Raw genomic sequence first — 16,465 nt, forward strand, 5'->3', positions numbered from 1 at the left:
GATTTACAATAATTAATTTTCATTAAAGACTCTATCTAGCTCTTCATAGAAGTTTTCTTTTTCATCGTCTGACTTGTCTTCAGTGGGTGCATGAGAACAAATTATACTATAATGAAAAAACTGTTCTCTGATTCTAATCACATAGAGTCTAGGGGAAACAGCATTAAAGTTAAATTGTTATATATATTCAGACTAAATTAATAAGCTGATTTTTGCTTAGCCTTTCTTAGTTAATAATAATGAAAACAAATATAACATTAGAGAAATATATAATAAATGGCTGAAATGTCATGAAGTTAAATTTTTCACTTCAATTTCAAACAGAGATAATATCATTCTCTAAAACTTCTGCAATAAGATTTAAATTGCTGTAGAAATCAGTAAAATATTTAAAATATTACTTGTAGTATTTAACTTTATAGTATCACTGAACTTTTAAAATTTTCTTTAGGAAATATATATGTGTGTGTGTGTGTGTGCACTTTAAATTAATTAATAATCAGATAATTAAAGGATTTTTTTTAAATAATTTTTTTCTTAAGATTTGGTGAAAATGATAAAATCATGTTCAAAAAATGGTGCATAAAATATGTCAGACTTTTTTAATGAAAAAAATAAAGTAACTTTAACACTAGCTGAATTTTATATTTTCAGACAAGTTTAACAATTTTTTTAATGTCTATTTATGTGATATGATATAGAAAATATTTATTGCTCCTTAAAGCATTCATGGTGAAAATGATGTTAAAATAATTTTTAGCAGAAAAAAAAATAACATTTTTTTTAATGAGTTACTATCTAATTTTGAAAGAAAAATTCAATATTACTGAAATTAATAACACTAAAAAATAGAAGAAAAATATTTTTCTATTTAAAGGACTTTGAGGAAAAATTTTATTTACATAAATATATATATATATACACACACACACACACACCTAACCTAGCTTAATGAGTATCTCACAGAGTGAGTGAATCAGTAATGAGCAAAACAAAATATAAATAAGTGACTTGTGTAACAAGCAATTTTTCAGAGAACGAAAGGCAAGGAAGGAGACATTGTAAGATGACTAGTTGAACTGGCCTGTATTAGTCTATATTGAGCACTTGTTTGAATAGAACTTTTATAACTAAATGGATGAAGTTTTGGTTAGATGACACTGTCAAACACAACTCCAAGAGGTTTGAGCAAGTGCCTGTGGAGTCTTAATCAACAAAATTTTATCTCTAAACAAGATTTTGGACCTGAGGGAAGAATTAATGAGCTCGTGGAAGAAGTTTCTATGTCAGAACAAAAAGCTGAGGAGATTTGTCAAGAGAATAACAAGAATGGATGCATCAGCATAACAACCTTTCAGTGAAATAGGGGAGATGCAGAAAAAAAGAGAAATTATTACATCATATGTTGAGAAACATTACCCTGATAAAGCAGTAGCTATGATGCTAAACATATTTAATGATAATAATGTCTCCCATTTTTGCCAAATTTTGAAGCATAGCCAAAAATAAAGCATTTACATAATTTTCTTGAAAAAAAAAGCATGCGGAATAAACAACCAATTACATTATTATAAATTTGTTTAAGTATCTTTTTGGAATGAACACATCATCCTATTTTATATGAATTCCTAAGGAAAAAAATTGTTTAATTTAATGAAAATTTTGAGTTATGAATAAAACTTGAGAACAAATTATGCTAATTAGGCAGGTTTTACTGTATATATTTAGAGTTCACATATATAAATATTTAAAAAGTACTCTAAAATGTAAAATATAAAAAGAATGATACAATATTCGATATTTTAATTAATTTAGTATAAATAAATTTTTACATATAACTTTAAAATATTTCATTTATAAATAAGAATTTTTCAAACAATTGAGGGAATGGTTTCTAGAATAAAGTTTTAATTAAATGTCATAGATTCCTAAGTTTATTTCTGTTACTACAAACTCAGGTAAATCTACTATATATGTTTTATATCTCATAAAAATATTTTTTTAGTATTTATTGTTAATACTGTTACAATCATACTACCTACATATACATAGAAAAGCTGAAACACTTTAAATCTTTAAAAGATCCATAAACTAAAATTCATGTAGATATAATTAGTTAAAAATGTCCCACCTTTTAAAACAAAATTGTAAGTTATGGTTTTAAATAAATGTATCATTAAAAATTAACATTCTACTAAAGAGCATTTTTCAAAAAATCATATTCTTTTAAATCATAGTCATTATAAATAATATTTTCTTTTTAAGATACATTTTCTTCAATTTCAAAACACTTGCAAATATATTATAGATGACATCTTCAAATTCCTAACTTAATTTTCTTAGTCACATCAAATGCTTCCATAATTCATCAGAAGAAAATTAATTTAAAATATGAATGGTACTAGTAAATTTCAATAAATAAATTATTTGAAAATGACACAAACTGCAGCAAAATTAAAAATATATTATTTATTATTATTATTTGATTAGATATAAGATTCAATGAAGTAGAAATGAAGCACGATCAACAACAAATTATATATATATCATTGATAATGGGAAATGAAAGGAATATCTAAAACTTTCTAAATAGGCCACTATCTACTTTCATATTACGCAAACACAACGCTAAAAATAATCAACAGAATTAGAAATGTTCAACTATAGGCAAATCGTAAGCATTGTATACTGTGATCATTAAAATATACATCTGAAGTTTATTTTTTTGAAATTAAGAAATCCTCCAATTAAAGTAAACCTCCTGCTGGAAGATTACTATAATTGTTTCGTAATAAACAATGGTATAGCTTAAGCGAATTTACCTCCATAATTTAAATTCTTACAAAGCGAGCACAACAATTCAAGTCTCACATAATTCTCACAAACATCAACACCGCACTGTTTTCAAACTTACTAAACTCTCGAAATGACGAAATTAATTATGCAGTGCTGATGCCAACAAATAAAAACCTAAAGTCTTTAAATTCACCATGTTTTCGTTTTAGTGAAGTCTGACTGCATATTAGCAATTTTTCATTAATTTTCACATTAATTTATAATTTTTATATCAGTGAAATTGAAATTTCCTATTATAACATTCTGATAAATAGGAGCATAATTGTGCAGTTTGCAGTTAATGTCTTGTCATAAGATTTTAGCGGTGAAAGTAAATATTTTGAAATGTGCTATCACTTGACAGTGCTTGACAGTATCACTTGTGCTATCACAAGATACAGTTGATTATCAAAATCTGTACTTAAGGATCTGCCACTATTCACTACAATCAATATAGTTTCTACAGTCAGAATCTAAATTTAAGTTTTTAGATCGATATGGCTCGTAATCTTTTTATATTATTCTTCTCATTACTAATTTGTAGAGAAGTTAAAAGTTTGTTTCCTAGAGAATCCTTAACTCGCGAAATTAAACTTTTAAATGACGTTTGGAATTTTAGAATTTGCTCTCAAGATGATCAGAATGCTGGATTCAGAGAACAGTGGTTCAAAGCTCCTCTTTATGAAGTATTATTTCATATTAAACTTCAAATTCATATTTAACTCCATTTGTTTTTATTAGTTCTTTCTCACAGATATTGATTTTAGTTATTTTTATGTATAAAACCATTAATTTGGCCTATATTCTATTAAACTTTGGTGCAAGAATATTGACTTTATAAAAATGTATTGGATGATCAAGAGACTAAAGTTTCAAACTCGGTTAATTTTAATAGAAATATATATATATATATACATATATTGAAACTTTTCTCTGTGGAAGCCAAGGCTTTTGATTTATATTTTTAGTTTCTTACTCTGTTTTTAAATGATACTCATTATCAGTCCTTACCTCCCCCTTATATAAGATTTCATGGTAATAATTCTTAATGATATTTTCTCTTTACTACTTGGTAAGAACCCATGGCAGTTATCCAAAAGTCCTGAAAAGCTTCTTCCTTTACTTTTTTGTAGTTGGTTATTATTATTTTTATTTAAAAAATAATAATAACCAACTGCAAAAAGTTAATACCTAATTTAAGTCCTATTTCATGAAATAAATTTTGAATATTTTTCTTTTTAATTTATTATTTTAAAGTTTAAAAAAAGTCAGTATGAACATCATACTCCAATTCTTCTTTTAAATAAATAGTTATATATGCACAGAATAAATTTTAAATATGAGAATATAAAATGTATGCAATGTGAATAGAAATGTTGAGATTTTAGATTAATAATTTTAAATATGAGAATATAAAATGTGTGCAGTTTTTTGTATATAAAAATGTTAGTATTTTCGATTAAAGGAATCTATATCTATGTAATTATTTTCATAAATCTCTGAAATGAATTTCAAACCCACATCTTTTTTTTTTTTTCTCCTCAAGACTTCAATCTACTATCTATTTCAGAATATTTTGACGTACCTATCAGCTTCATAAATTACTCATTAATATAAATAAGGGCATGAATTATATAAATTATTTAAACAATTATCAAGATCCTTTCTAATAATTTCTTGAACTGTTTGCTTTTAAAGGGAATGATGGATGCTTTTAAATCCTTATTTCTAAACAAATAAACGATAGCTACTCTTCATATTCTTTTTTTTATCTTCTTATTAATTGCTTTTTATTCCAGAATAAAATCAAAATTTTGTAAAATAAATTTAGTATTATTTTTTAGTTATTTTAATGTGTTTTCCTAATTTCTTTAGAAATCTATCATGCTTAAGCATGATACATGTTAAGTCTGTTATGAGACAAGATATCCTTTAACTAATACAAATATGGAATTTTGGAAAATAGAGTGCTTGTTCATTTGTCATCTGAATATGATTTAATTTTGTCTGTTTTATCTGGAATCATGCATATAGTACTAAATTTAAATTGTTTATTTCTTTTTCTAAATATAGAAATCTCATATATGTTTTACTCATTTATGAGCATAATAAAGTGTATCTGGAATTTTTTAAAAATTAATAAAAACTATCCATTATATAAACAGGCTTTTTTTTTTTTTTTTGACAATCATTTTCCCATTAATTGGAAAATAGTCTTGATTATCTAGAATTAGTTATTTTTGTTTTTTACTATAAACAACTTTGTCAACTATACTTTTTTTTAAAGATGCATTCTGAATGTGTGTGTGTGTATATATATATATGTATTGATATTTCTTAATCTAATTTTAATATTAAATGATTTCCTAATTTTCATGTTAAATTAGCCCATTTAAGAAGAATGTTACTTTATTCTTACATTTTCACTTTATTCCTGATCTAAATCCCACATTTTTTTAAAATTTTTTTAAGGTGTTAATGTTGTTATTTCATAATAAACACACAAAAATTGATAGTTTTGAAATTTCCCATTCATGAGCAGAAAGATAAAAATCCCAATGCCTATGGCACTCATTTAAAGACACATAAGATTTCCTTTACTAAGTTGGCATGTGTCAAAGAAATTCAATCTTATAATAAAATCATTGAAGAGAAAATTTCTGACACTTTGCTTTTGTGTTGTAATATAAGCAAGGGTTTTTTTTTTAATTATTATTGCTTCTACCCTATTTTCTTGGGAAAATAAATTGAATTTTATTCCAAAAGTGTTTTCTTTTCTTCCCCATATCTGCAAAATTACAGTTTATGTATATATAAGCAAACAATGTTTTTGGAAAAACAATCAATATTATTGTGATTTTCTCGTAATTTAGTAATGGGGAGATGGAGATAAGCAGTTTTGCAGTTGTATTTCTTGCATTTTTTCTACTAAAAATTATATAGGTTTATTGGCATCCAATCTTTTAATGGTTTATTTTATAGTTATTTTTCTTATTTATTTTGCTGTAATATTCTAATACAAGCTTTTTTTTTTTTTTTTTCACTTTTAGACTGGAGAAATTATTCCTATGCCAGTGCCATCGAGCTTTAATGATATTACTCAAAACAAAACTATCAGGGATTATCTTGGTTGGTCATGGTATGATAGAGAATTTTATGTGCCTCAAAGATGGAACAAAAATTTAAGAATTGTATTGAGGTTTGAAAGTGCCCATTATTTTACTATAGTTGTAAGTAAATTTCTAAATAGAAATTGACATGTTTTTTAACAAAATATTGTTTTTCATTTCATAACTAATACCTTCACCCCTCCTCCCTATAGTATATAAATGGTCAAGAAGTTATGAATCACACTGGAGGACATTTGCCTTTTGAGAGTGAAGTTACCCAATACCTTAGTTTCTCTGGTCCAAATCGGATTACTGTTGCATTAAATAATACTCTTAGTGATAAAACTATTCCTCAAGGAAGCAAAACATTTAAAAATGAGAAAGATGGGTATGTATATTTTATTATTGTTAGTAAGCATTTTTTAGTCAATTATTTAAATTTATTTTTATTTTTACTGATTATGAATATGTGGTTATTATTATAATGTTACTTTATGAATTTATTTTCAATATTTTATTCTTTGTAATTATAATTAGCAAAGACTCTGATCATTAAAAAGGATTTGTAACTGATTTAAATCTACTTTAGTTTTGCCTGTTATAGAGGTCTTCAAAATAATATTTATTAATAACCCTGATAATTTATATTTCAAGACCTTATCCACCTGGATTCTATGTTCAGGGAACAAGTTTTGATTTTTTCAACTATGCTGGTATTCATAGATCTGTGCTTTTGTATGCCATGCCTGTTGCTTACATTGATGATATACTGGTAATCACAGATATCTCTAACAATACAGGTCAGTTTATTTGAAATTATTTTGAATGATGAAATCATTTAGAATATGGGTTCTGTAAATTTATTTCTTCATTTAATTCTGTGAGATGTTTACAACACATAATTTTGTTAAAAATACTTTTCTTTTTTAAAAATTTATATAAAAAAAAACTTTTTTTTTATCATTTCATAGTTTCTGTGCACTAATCATTACAGAATCACATTAATAGAAATATAATGATGTGGAAGATATTTGCTGGTATATTCCAGTTATATCTTCAATTCATAATTGTATTGCTTTTATTGATAATTTAATAAAAGAGAGAATATTTCTTTTTCTTTTTTTAATTGTGACACACACAAAGGAAAAACTACCAATTTCATGTAGAAAAAAAAAATGTCTGTACTGGTATTTCATTCTTTTTTAAGTGGAAGGTGTAATTTTAAGGTGAAACTGAAAGTTAAAGGGCAAGAACAATTTTTCTGCCTTAAAAAATGTAATCTTGAATAAAATGTTGCCTTTTGTTTAAAATGTTTTTATTTTAATTTTTATAATTATTTTACAATGAAAGAAAAAATTTCCATCATATTCAAAGAAAATTTGTCCAAATTTATCTTCACAATCAAAGAAAAAAATGTTATCTGTTTTGTCCTTTATAGTCCATTTGAAGTAAAGTAACTTTTAAAATTATTTAAAACTGCATTCAAATTGATATAATCTGTTATTGATATTTTAAAAATTGCAAATTAACAATTTTGCATACTTCCACAATATGGTGCAATTTTCATTTAATTTTATTCCACAATGGAAACAACTAATTATCAATTTTTGTATAGCACCTCTTATTGTTGATTAATTTGATATAATGTTTAATACTTTTGGTATGTGTACAACTTACCTAATTTCAATCATTGATCTTGAAATTATTGAAGGCACATGAACTCAACTCCAAAGCTTGTTTTCCAAACTCTGGGAAGTCTAAATGGGAAATTCATCAAAATCTCATATCTAAATTTTTGGTGATTACAATACTTTTATTGAATATATTTAAAAAGATAAGCAGAATCTGTCATGCTTTTGAGAAACACATAATGCAAAACTTATTTCAAATACTTCCGAATACCTTTAGAACCATTCTTTTAAAAATCAATTTGAATGTAAAGTTTTTTTTTTTTTAAATATTCTACTTGCATTGCATGTTCCAGTACAAAAATAATCTCAAATCCATAGATTAAAATCTAATTTATCTCTTTACTATATCATTTCCAAAAATGGTTTTTGAAACTACGATCAGTGAATTATATAGGGAGGGGGGGGGGGAGGCCCAAAGAACAGTTTTAGAAATTTCAAAATGTCATGAATATTAAAAATAAAGGGAAAAAAGAAAGAAAAATGTTTCTTTTTTTTTTTTTAGGTTCTGTGTCCTATTCTGTTTTTTCAAGTATTAACTCATCTCAGACATTATATCCTGAATGCAGCATTGAAGTCATAGACAAAGGAGGAAAGGTAGTGGCTTCTGTTACTGGATGTTCTGGTGTAATTACTATTAAAAATCCCAAATTGTGGTGGCCAAATACTATGCATCAAAATCCAGGATATTTATATAAATTGCATGTAAGATATCGACAACATTATTATTCTTTTCTATTCATTTTAAATAAGTAAGATTCTAAATTTTAAGATGTTTTTTTAGTTTCTGAACTCTTTTTTTTTTTTTTTTTTTTTTTGCATATGTATACTTTTAATAGGTTAATCTTTTTTCATATTGGTAATTTTAAAGCTTCTTTTAAATTCATAATAAATAATTTTATTCTAAAATATATTTTGAAAATACTGCATGTGTGTGTGTGTGTGTGTAACAAATTAAAATATCAGCAAATGAAGGGTTTTCTGCAAAAAGGTAGTAGTTGCAATTATTTAAGTTTGCAGAAAGCCGTAAAAAATGTTTGAAAATTCTAAATTCCAAATTGGGTGAAGATTTTTCTTTTGATCAATCTTCTTTATTATTTCTACATATTATGACAGCATTTTCACTCAAAAATATATTTTTCAAATGACGTGGCACATATTAGAATGTCGGAGCTACCTCTTTCTTGCAACCAACAATTTCTATGAAAAATAATTCACAATAAGAATGCATTTTATTATAATATTATTTTATTAGTAAATTATAATATTATTAATAAATTAACAAAATATACAGACAACTTGTCTCCAAAAACAAACAAATTATATTCCAATTACTCATCACTCTCCCTCTCTGTGACGTTGGCTCATCCACTGTGTCGTCAGGTTGTAGGCCATCGTAAAACTACATATAATTTTATGGGATGTATTTGCAAGCTAGTTCCATCACATCCTTGTATTTTGTGCTCTTAAATGGAAGGGAGTGGGAGTAAGATGGCTAAATCTTGTTTAACATTAATTTTGTAAAGTTTTGGATGTGGAATATTCTTACTGGCTTCTTACAGAGCAGTCCAAAACTCTCTCTACATAATATGTTTCCTGTATTAATTTGAGATTTTTCATAAGCAAAAACACTATATTTCATTATAAATACTTTTGCAACCATTAGAAATGATGTAAGGAGTTTTCAGGAAGAAACCTTTTAATAGGTCAACGAAGTTGAAAATCATTCCTTGGGTAACTTTAGTAACAATAAATTTCTCAAATGTCTTCTCTATGATACCAGTGTACTCATACAACTTCCTTGCACGTTTTTCAATGTTTCCATAGGCAGCATCGATGACGGTAACTCAAGGAGCTACCTCTATATTATAACAAACTAATGAAACGGACAGTTCCATCGCTTGAGTAACATGATAACTAACGATTGGAGTTATATTTTTCTGGCACCAGACAAAACAAGTTTTTTTTTTTTTTTTTACTGTATGATAGTGCATGTAACTCCAAATTCTCCTAAGTTGGGGCTACATACTTTTTGCAGCAAACCCTTCAATTTATGATGTTCTTAACATTTCCTTATTGAGATTTATTAATAGTTATGAATTAATTAACTATTCCATAATAAAAATCTTATTTAATTCAGGGAATTATATAATTTTTCTAATGCAGATTTCTGCATTTACGGAATCAAATTTTATCATTCTTCAAACCAATTTTCTTTTATGTAATGCAATCAGTTTTCTTTAATGTATTGAAAACTGTACAATATTTTTAATATTTCAAGCGTATTTGTAAATATTTTATTGTTCATTTAAAAACACATATTTTACATGTTGCTTATGTTTAGCAAAATTTATTTACGAAGGTTTTTTTTTTTTTTCTTCTTTTTTTTTTTTTTTTTTAGCTTATATTCATGTTTGATTTCTTTTTGTTAATAGGTTGTTGTTTATCTTATTTGAGTGTTTATGAATGGTAAATATATATATATATTGTTACGGAACTTCATCAATTCTACTATTATTTACTAAGTCCGTAAAATAGTGGGTGTATGGTGTGAAAACAATCAGCAGGCCACAATAACGAACGACGACAACGTTTATTCAACACGAAGACACTAATACAAAGACGAGAAATATACAGCCGAAACGAACACAGGACAGCAAACAGTAGTACACAAGTAGTAATCGACCACAGCACACAAAGCGGCCAGAGAGAATTCAGCAGGAGAGGGAATCTTCGGTGCTTCACTCTACGGTCTCTCCAAACGGCTGAAATTCTCCACTGTATCTTCGCTTTAGCTGTATCCAACGGCCAACTCACTACTCCACAAACAACACGATCCTGCTTCTATATAAACAATAGGACTCGGTACACAGCTCAATTCAGCAAACACTTGAACTCCACACAACGCGTAGACTTACTATTCCGCAGTTGCTTCGTCATCCTCTCGACGACTCGATACTTGACTACGACTCCAACTGACTCAATGCAGTTTGAGACTGTCGGCCTTTTTCAATTTCCGGGAGGCTGGCCGAAAAGGTTTGGGATCAATCAAGTGTATTTTGGTTCCTATTGAATAGATCGTTAAAATTCCAAAATATCTATTTTGTCGCAAAAGTCGCCAAGCATTGATTTTACTGACGTGGCATCCGATCAGCACCTACCGAGCTGATTGTAAAACGGTCTTTCCAGTGATTCATTTTACCGTGCTGGGAAGCTACTTTACAGGCTTGCAACGATATATATTTCTTAAATATTGTATGTTGATTTTACTTTTTCAGGTGATAATAAAGTGGAAAAATATTATTGATGAATACTATCAACCTTTTGGCATTCGAACAGTGAAAGTAACAAAAGACCAGTTCCTAATAAATGGGAAACCCTTTTACTTCATGGGATTTGGGAAGCATGAGGATTCTAATGTAAGTAAAGATTTAGAAACAATAAATGCATAATCAAATAAGAAAATAAAACGACTTTACAAGTGGTATTGATGTTTTTATTTTGTATGGAAGAATACTGAATCATCATTATTGAAAAAAAGCTACATTTATGCTGAATATATAAAAGAATTAAATGACCTTTTATAAAAGATACTTTGTTTTGTTTTTTAGATACGAGGTAAAGGACTTGATATGCCTTTGATCATCAAAGATTTTAACTTAATACAGTGGGTTGGTGCAAATTCATTTCGTACATCTCATTATCCATATGCTGAAGAAATAATGGATCAGGCTGATGCACAAGGAATAGTTGTTATAGATGAATGCCCTGCTGTTGGCTTAACGTAAACAAGTTTGAATGTTTTAATGATTCATTAGCAGTTTATGGATTTATATATTACTATCCACCTTTAGTGAGCAGTCTGGTTCACCATGAATGTATTTAATTTCAGTAGGCCTCTTATGTATAACTTCAATAAGCATAGCTTACCCATCCCCTCCCCATTTTTTTAAATTCATGATAGATATTAAAACTATGTTATTTTTATAGCCTTATGTTTGTTCTATTTATTATGTGTTTGAGTCTCCCTAATGGGCTCTGCAACATAATATTACTGAAAACTGATCTATCCAGTTATTTATCTCATTAATTGCATATAACCTTTCATAGCACCATAACCTTTTTTTTCTTCCCCTTTCTTCTGTAAACTGTGCAGATAATAAACCTAACTCCTCTTTGGATAATTTGCAACAATTGAAGATAAATAAATATTTTATGGAGCAATAAAAAATGTTTGAAAGAATATATACATATAAAATTCTAAAACAGTTTTTTTTTTTTTTTTTTTTTTTTTTTTATATAAAATGATGTTTTCTAAGATATTGTTGTAAGGAAACTGCCAAAACCACACTTAATTTTTAACTGATTAAAATTTTTAAAATTCAAATTGTTCCAAGATGTGCATTCTCATCCTACAAAATATATTCCTTTAGGTCAAACAAACTGACCAGTAAGACATCAATACATACACATATTCTCCCTATTATTGGTAGATATAAGAAATATAGCTCATTCTTAAAATTTTACATTTTTCTGTGTTTTAGAAGCTTTAGTGAAGATTTATTAAACCAGCATAAAGCTGTTTTAAACGAATTAATTAGGAGAGACAAAAACCACCCATCTGTTGTGGCATGGTCAGTAGCAAATGAGCCATCATCTGCTAAAGCAAGTGCTGATAAATATTTCAAGTGTGTATTTTAATGTTGTATTTTACATTTTAATAATTTTTTTTTGCATGTTATTAATTTTTTATTTATTTATTTTAGAGAAATTACAGAATTAGTAAAATCACTTGATCCTACACGACCAGTAACAGCTGCAATTAATGCTGACTACAACAAAGAAAAAGCAGTAAGTATAGTATTTGTTTTGTTTTTAAACTATGATGTCATGCTGTTTCACATAAATATCTGTAGCAGATTTATGTAGTTTCAGTAATTTATTGCTAAATTTCTTTTAGCACACTGAAAACGTCTGCTATAAAGAATCTTATTCTCAAGTGTTACACATAGAGTTACATCTTAAATAATTTAAAAGCATTAATAATATTTGCCAATTCTTTTTCTGCAGTATTAATGAAAAAGAATATTGAAAATGTTATTTCATTTTTTTAATTTAAAAATTAAATTAATGTTATTTGCCAATGAAATTAAAAATTAACATTTAATTATACATAAATTATAGTTGTAGGTTATAATAAATGAATTTAAAAAAAATCGTATGCACATGCAAAATTTCCTCTACTTTGATTTTAAAAATATAGCTACAATTATGTATGAAGTATATCTTAATCAAATGATTATATATTTATTTTTTGTTTGGTTGTAAATTTTGTATGGTGCATAGAGGTTTTAATTATTTAGCAAATTGTAAATTGTAAATTTAAAACAAAATACTTTTGTTGCTAACTTAGAATTTTTTTTGTGTGTTTAATGAGACTTTATATATATATATATATATATATATATATATATTATGGGTGTATCAATTTATATTATTTCAGGGAAAATATTTGGATTATGTCATGTTGAACCATTATTTTGCATGGTACAGCGATGTAGGATCTACTGAAGTCATTATCCCTTTACTGGTGAATTTTATGTCTAAAGCTCATGATGTTTATAAAAAACCAATTATGATGTCTGAATATGGTGCAGATACTATAGCTGGATTACATATGGTAATTCTAGAGCATTTTATTTTATTAAATACAAACTTTCATGCAATTTTTATAGTTGTTTCAATCTTATTTTGTAATAAAGACCAAAAGTTTTTATATAATTTCTTTTTTAAGTTTATGAAGAGATTTTCTTTTCTTTTTTTAATACAAGATTTATTCATATAACCTTTTTGATTTCTTTAGTAAGTGAAATAATTTTTTCATATCTTGTTCCTTGAAGAAACAGCTTTTCATTCTAGTTTTAATTTAATAAGCTCCATTATTCTCATTTTTTAAAAAATAATTTATTGATCTATTTAAATGTCTGAATTTCTTTACAATTAAGAGTATTTTATTTAAAATCTTAGAAGTCAAATTTCAAATTCTCATAAGTTACTCAACAGTTACAACATACAATCTCAATAAGCTGTTAAATGAATAAAACTAATTTTAAAGAATATTCATTCTGCTAATGAATTATGTGCCTCCAGATATTCCTCATCTGCACAAACACTCAAAATACAAAATTTACAAGCTACTTATTGTGCTAGATTGTTTGTGTTTCTAAAAAAAGGAAATAAAAAGGTTTTTTTTTTCTGACAGTTTCATTTTTGTTTAGAAATATGTACATAAATTCAATAGTTACTCAATGCAATGTTTATATATATATATATATATAAATTAACTAACAAATAAAAAATTTCCTACAATTCTTGCTGTTTTTTAAAGTTTGTTATCGACCTTTTGAAATATCCAATACAAATATTGCCAAAAAGTTACTAGTAATTAAATACATTGAAACAAAGAAAAGAAAGTTTATATCCACATGATACAAATTCATTGGGTTTATAATTTAAAATATTAAGCCCACTTTTTGTTTTCCGTTGTTTTACTAATAATATGATAAAATATCCATTATGCTTTTTGTATTGTTTTAAAAATTAAATTACTTTTAAGTATTTTTTTTTATCTAATATTGAAAGCACTTATCCTAAATTCCTGTCTTTAAAATTATTTAGGATCCACCTTTTATCTTCACAGAAGATTATCAAACAGAACTTATGATGTTGCATCATAAGGCATTTGATATATTACGTAGAAAAGGATTTTTTGTTGGAGAACATATATGGAACTTCGCTGACTTTTTGACTCTGCAACGTAAGTTAGTTCAACAATATTTAAGAGATGTGACTTTAAAAGTATTAGTCTTTTTGTTTTTTCACAGTTTATGAAGTGTCTTTATTTATTTACAAATATTAAAAAATACTAAGGAATAGGAAGGCATTATAATAGTTTTTATTCTAAAAGGGTGTTCCATATAACTCCATATGAGACTCATAGTTTAAGGATCCTTACTGTAATATTTAAATAATGTCCTCAAAAATACTAACTACTTTTAATGCGTTGCAAGGCTGACAGTCGAAAGATAGTTAAAATAACTGGAAACTAAAACTATTTATAACAGAGTGGCCAGCATTTCTGCTGTTTGATTTTCCCTGTTATTTCCAGGTTTTAATCAAAAATCTTCTGAAATTTGCTTTCTTTTCTTTCTTTTATTTATTTCATAGCACATTCTTAATAGTGTATGAAAAATAGTTTTCTACTCTTTCTTACTAAAAACCTTGTAAAACAGGGTGATGATTAAATTGGAATTTCAGAGAAATTTGTAAAAATCAGGGGAAAATTGCATGCATTTTGTGCCAAGTGTGCTCATGAGCAGTAATTTTGTATTATCGTTTCTTTTCATCCAAAGTTGTTGGATGAAAATGTTACTATGTTGCCAAAACAATCATAGTAACAATAATCCAGAATAACTTTCTTTCAAGGATATAGCAAATTTTTAAAATTTTATTATGATAAGCTGAGGAATATTGTTGACAGTAATCCTAATTAAACAACCAGAAATATCTGTTTTCACTTTTAAGAAAAAGAGTACAAATAAATTGAAGCTTAACCTGCTGTCAACTCAGAACCTTGCAGTGACCATGTATCTTTAGTAAAGGTGATAGTAAACCTTTCTCATGACATTATTGAGAAATTTTTTTTCAATTTCATTGTTTGTGGGTAATTATTAAAGAACAAACACTCATTGCAAAAAGAATTATGACAATATTCAAGCAAACAGTAGAATAAGTAATTTTAAAGTGTAAAAATATTTGATTTTAAATGTAATGAATTCATGAGTCAAATATGAAGAGTATAAAGACAAGAAAGAGAATTATGTGCAAATTTGGAAAGAGAAAAGGGAAATAAGAGTGTCACCTAAAAATAATGATAATAATAATTAAACAAATTTTTGAGGCGTCTCAAAATGTGTTACAAGTCATAAAAAGAAGGTTTTAAAAATTTTAATTCGCTGAATAAGCAACTATTTTTAAGCCAAATATTTTTTTATTATTATTGTATATTATTTATATTATTATTTGTAAATTTTTTACACGTTGGTTATTTATTATCTTTAAATTAATTTTTACATCTAGCATTATTTGTAATAAAAATGAAATTAAAATAAACTAGAATTAAATTTTTAAGATTTTGAATATATTACAAATTTTGAAAGGTTTGTTATTGTTAATTTAAATTCCTGGAAAGTTAATTTTGTTATTTGTGGATTAGAAAAGCAGTTCATACTATATCTCATTTATAAATCTTTCTATGCAGAAATCCAGAGAGTGGTTGGTAACAAGAAAGGAATTTTTACCAGAGAAAGACAGCCAAAAGCTTCTGCAAAGTTGTTAAGGTGTCGTTATCACTCATTAGTTAATCGCACCATAGTTGGCAGTATAGCATACTGTCCACATTCACAAAGTTTAAGTGATTATCAGTGTTCAAATGCTGTATAATGGAAATCATCCATTCTGAAAGGAATGCTTCAATCAAAATGTATCAACTATTATAATATATCATCCTATCAAACAAATATATTTTGTATACTATTTTATACTTCTACTTAATCTATCTTTTTCCTTTTTTTCATTTGTTTAATTATTTACCATGTGGATAAAAATTACATAAGTATAATGTAACTAATACAATCTTATGAGTTTTATATTGAAATACTTTTAATAAGAAACTCGATTTGTTAAAAAAAAAAGTTTAACATTTAGTGAAGAATATTAATTTAGTCATCTAATAAAAAGGCAATTAACATTAAAGACAATTAAAATCTTTTA

General features: G+C 26.3%; 2 protein-coding genes across 3 annotated transcripts in view; one reads left to right on the plus strand and one right to left on the minus strand.

Moving 5' to 3' along the window:
- The window catches only part of LOC129961953 (RNA polymerase II-associated protein 1-like), a 57,122-nt gene extending 54,198 nt beyond the window's left edge, over window positions 1-2,924 (minus strand). The window contains exon 1 of the mRNA XM_056075602.1: window positions 2,823-2,924. Coding sequence (XP_055931577.1) covers window positions 2,823-2,828 — 6 coding nt within the window. The 5' untranslated portion in view covers window positions 2,829-2,924. The remainder of the gene's footprint in view (window positions 1-2,822) is intronic.
- Window positions 2,925-3,051: 127 nt separating this feature from the next.
- On the plus strand, window positions 3,052-16,454 carry LOC129960213 (beta-glucuronidase-like). Of its 2 annotated transcripts, XM_056073453.1 has the most exons (12): window positions 3,057-3,521; window positions 5,886-6,065; window positions 6,158-6,333; window positions 6,600-6,745; window positions 8,139-8,338; window positions 10,912-11,052; window positions 11,245-11,417; window positions 12,178-12,321; window positions 12,400-12,484; window positions 13,137-13,313; window positions 14,312-14,450; window positions 15,954-16,454. In XM_056073453.1, the coding sequence occupies exons 1-12, from the start codon at window positions 3,333-3,335 to the stop codon at window positions 16,133-16,135; spliced, it is 1,932 nt and encodes a 643-aa protein (XP_055929428.1). In that variant the 5' UTR covers window positions 3,057-3,332; the 3' UTR covers window positions 16,136-16,454. The 2 variants fall into 2 exon arrangements, with proteins under 2 accessions (XP_055929437.1, XP_055929428.1); XM_056073462.1 differs by lacking the exon at window positions 12,178-12,321 and having other exon boundaries at window positions 3,052-3,521.
- Window positions 16,455-16,465: the final 11 nt, after the last annotated feature.

The sequence above is a fragment of the Argiope bruennichi genome, chromosome 2 (genome assembly GCF_947563725.1).
Source record: "Argiope bruennichi chromosome 2, qqArgBrue1.1, whole genome shotgun sequence".
Taxonomy (NCBI): domain Eukaryota; kingdom Metazoa; phylum Arthropoda; class Arachnida; order Araneae; family Araneidae; genus Argiope; species Argiope bruennichi.

Excerpts from the sequence above, each read along its gene's own strand:
- LOC129960213 (XM_056073453.1), top strand. The coding sequence starts at position 3,333 with ATGGCTCGTAATCTTTTTATATTATTCTTCTCATTACTAATTTGTAGA. Across the intron at positions 3,522-5,885 it reads TCAAAGCTCCTCTTTATGAA|ACTGGAGAAATTATTCCTAT; the intron begins GTATTATTTCAT and ends TTTCACTTTTAG. Across the intron at positions 14,451-15,953 it reads TGACTTTTTGACTCTGCAAC|AAATCCAGAGAGTGGTTGGT; the intron begins GTAAGTTAGTTC and ends CTTTCTATGCAG.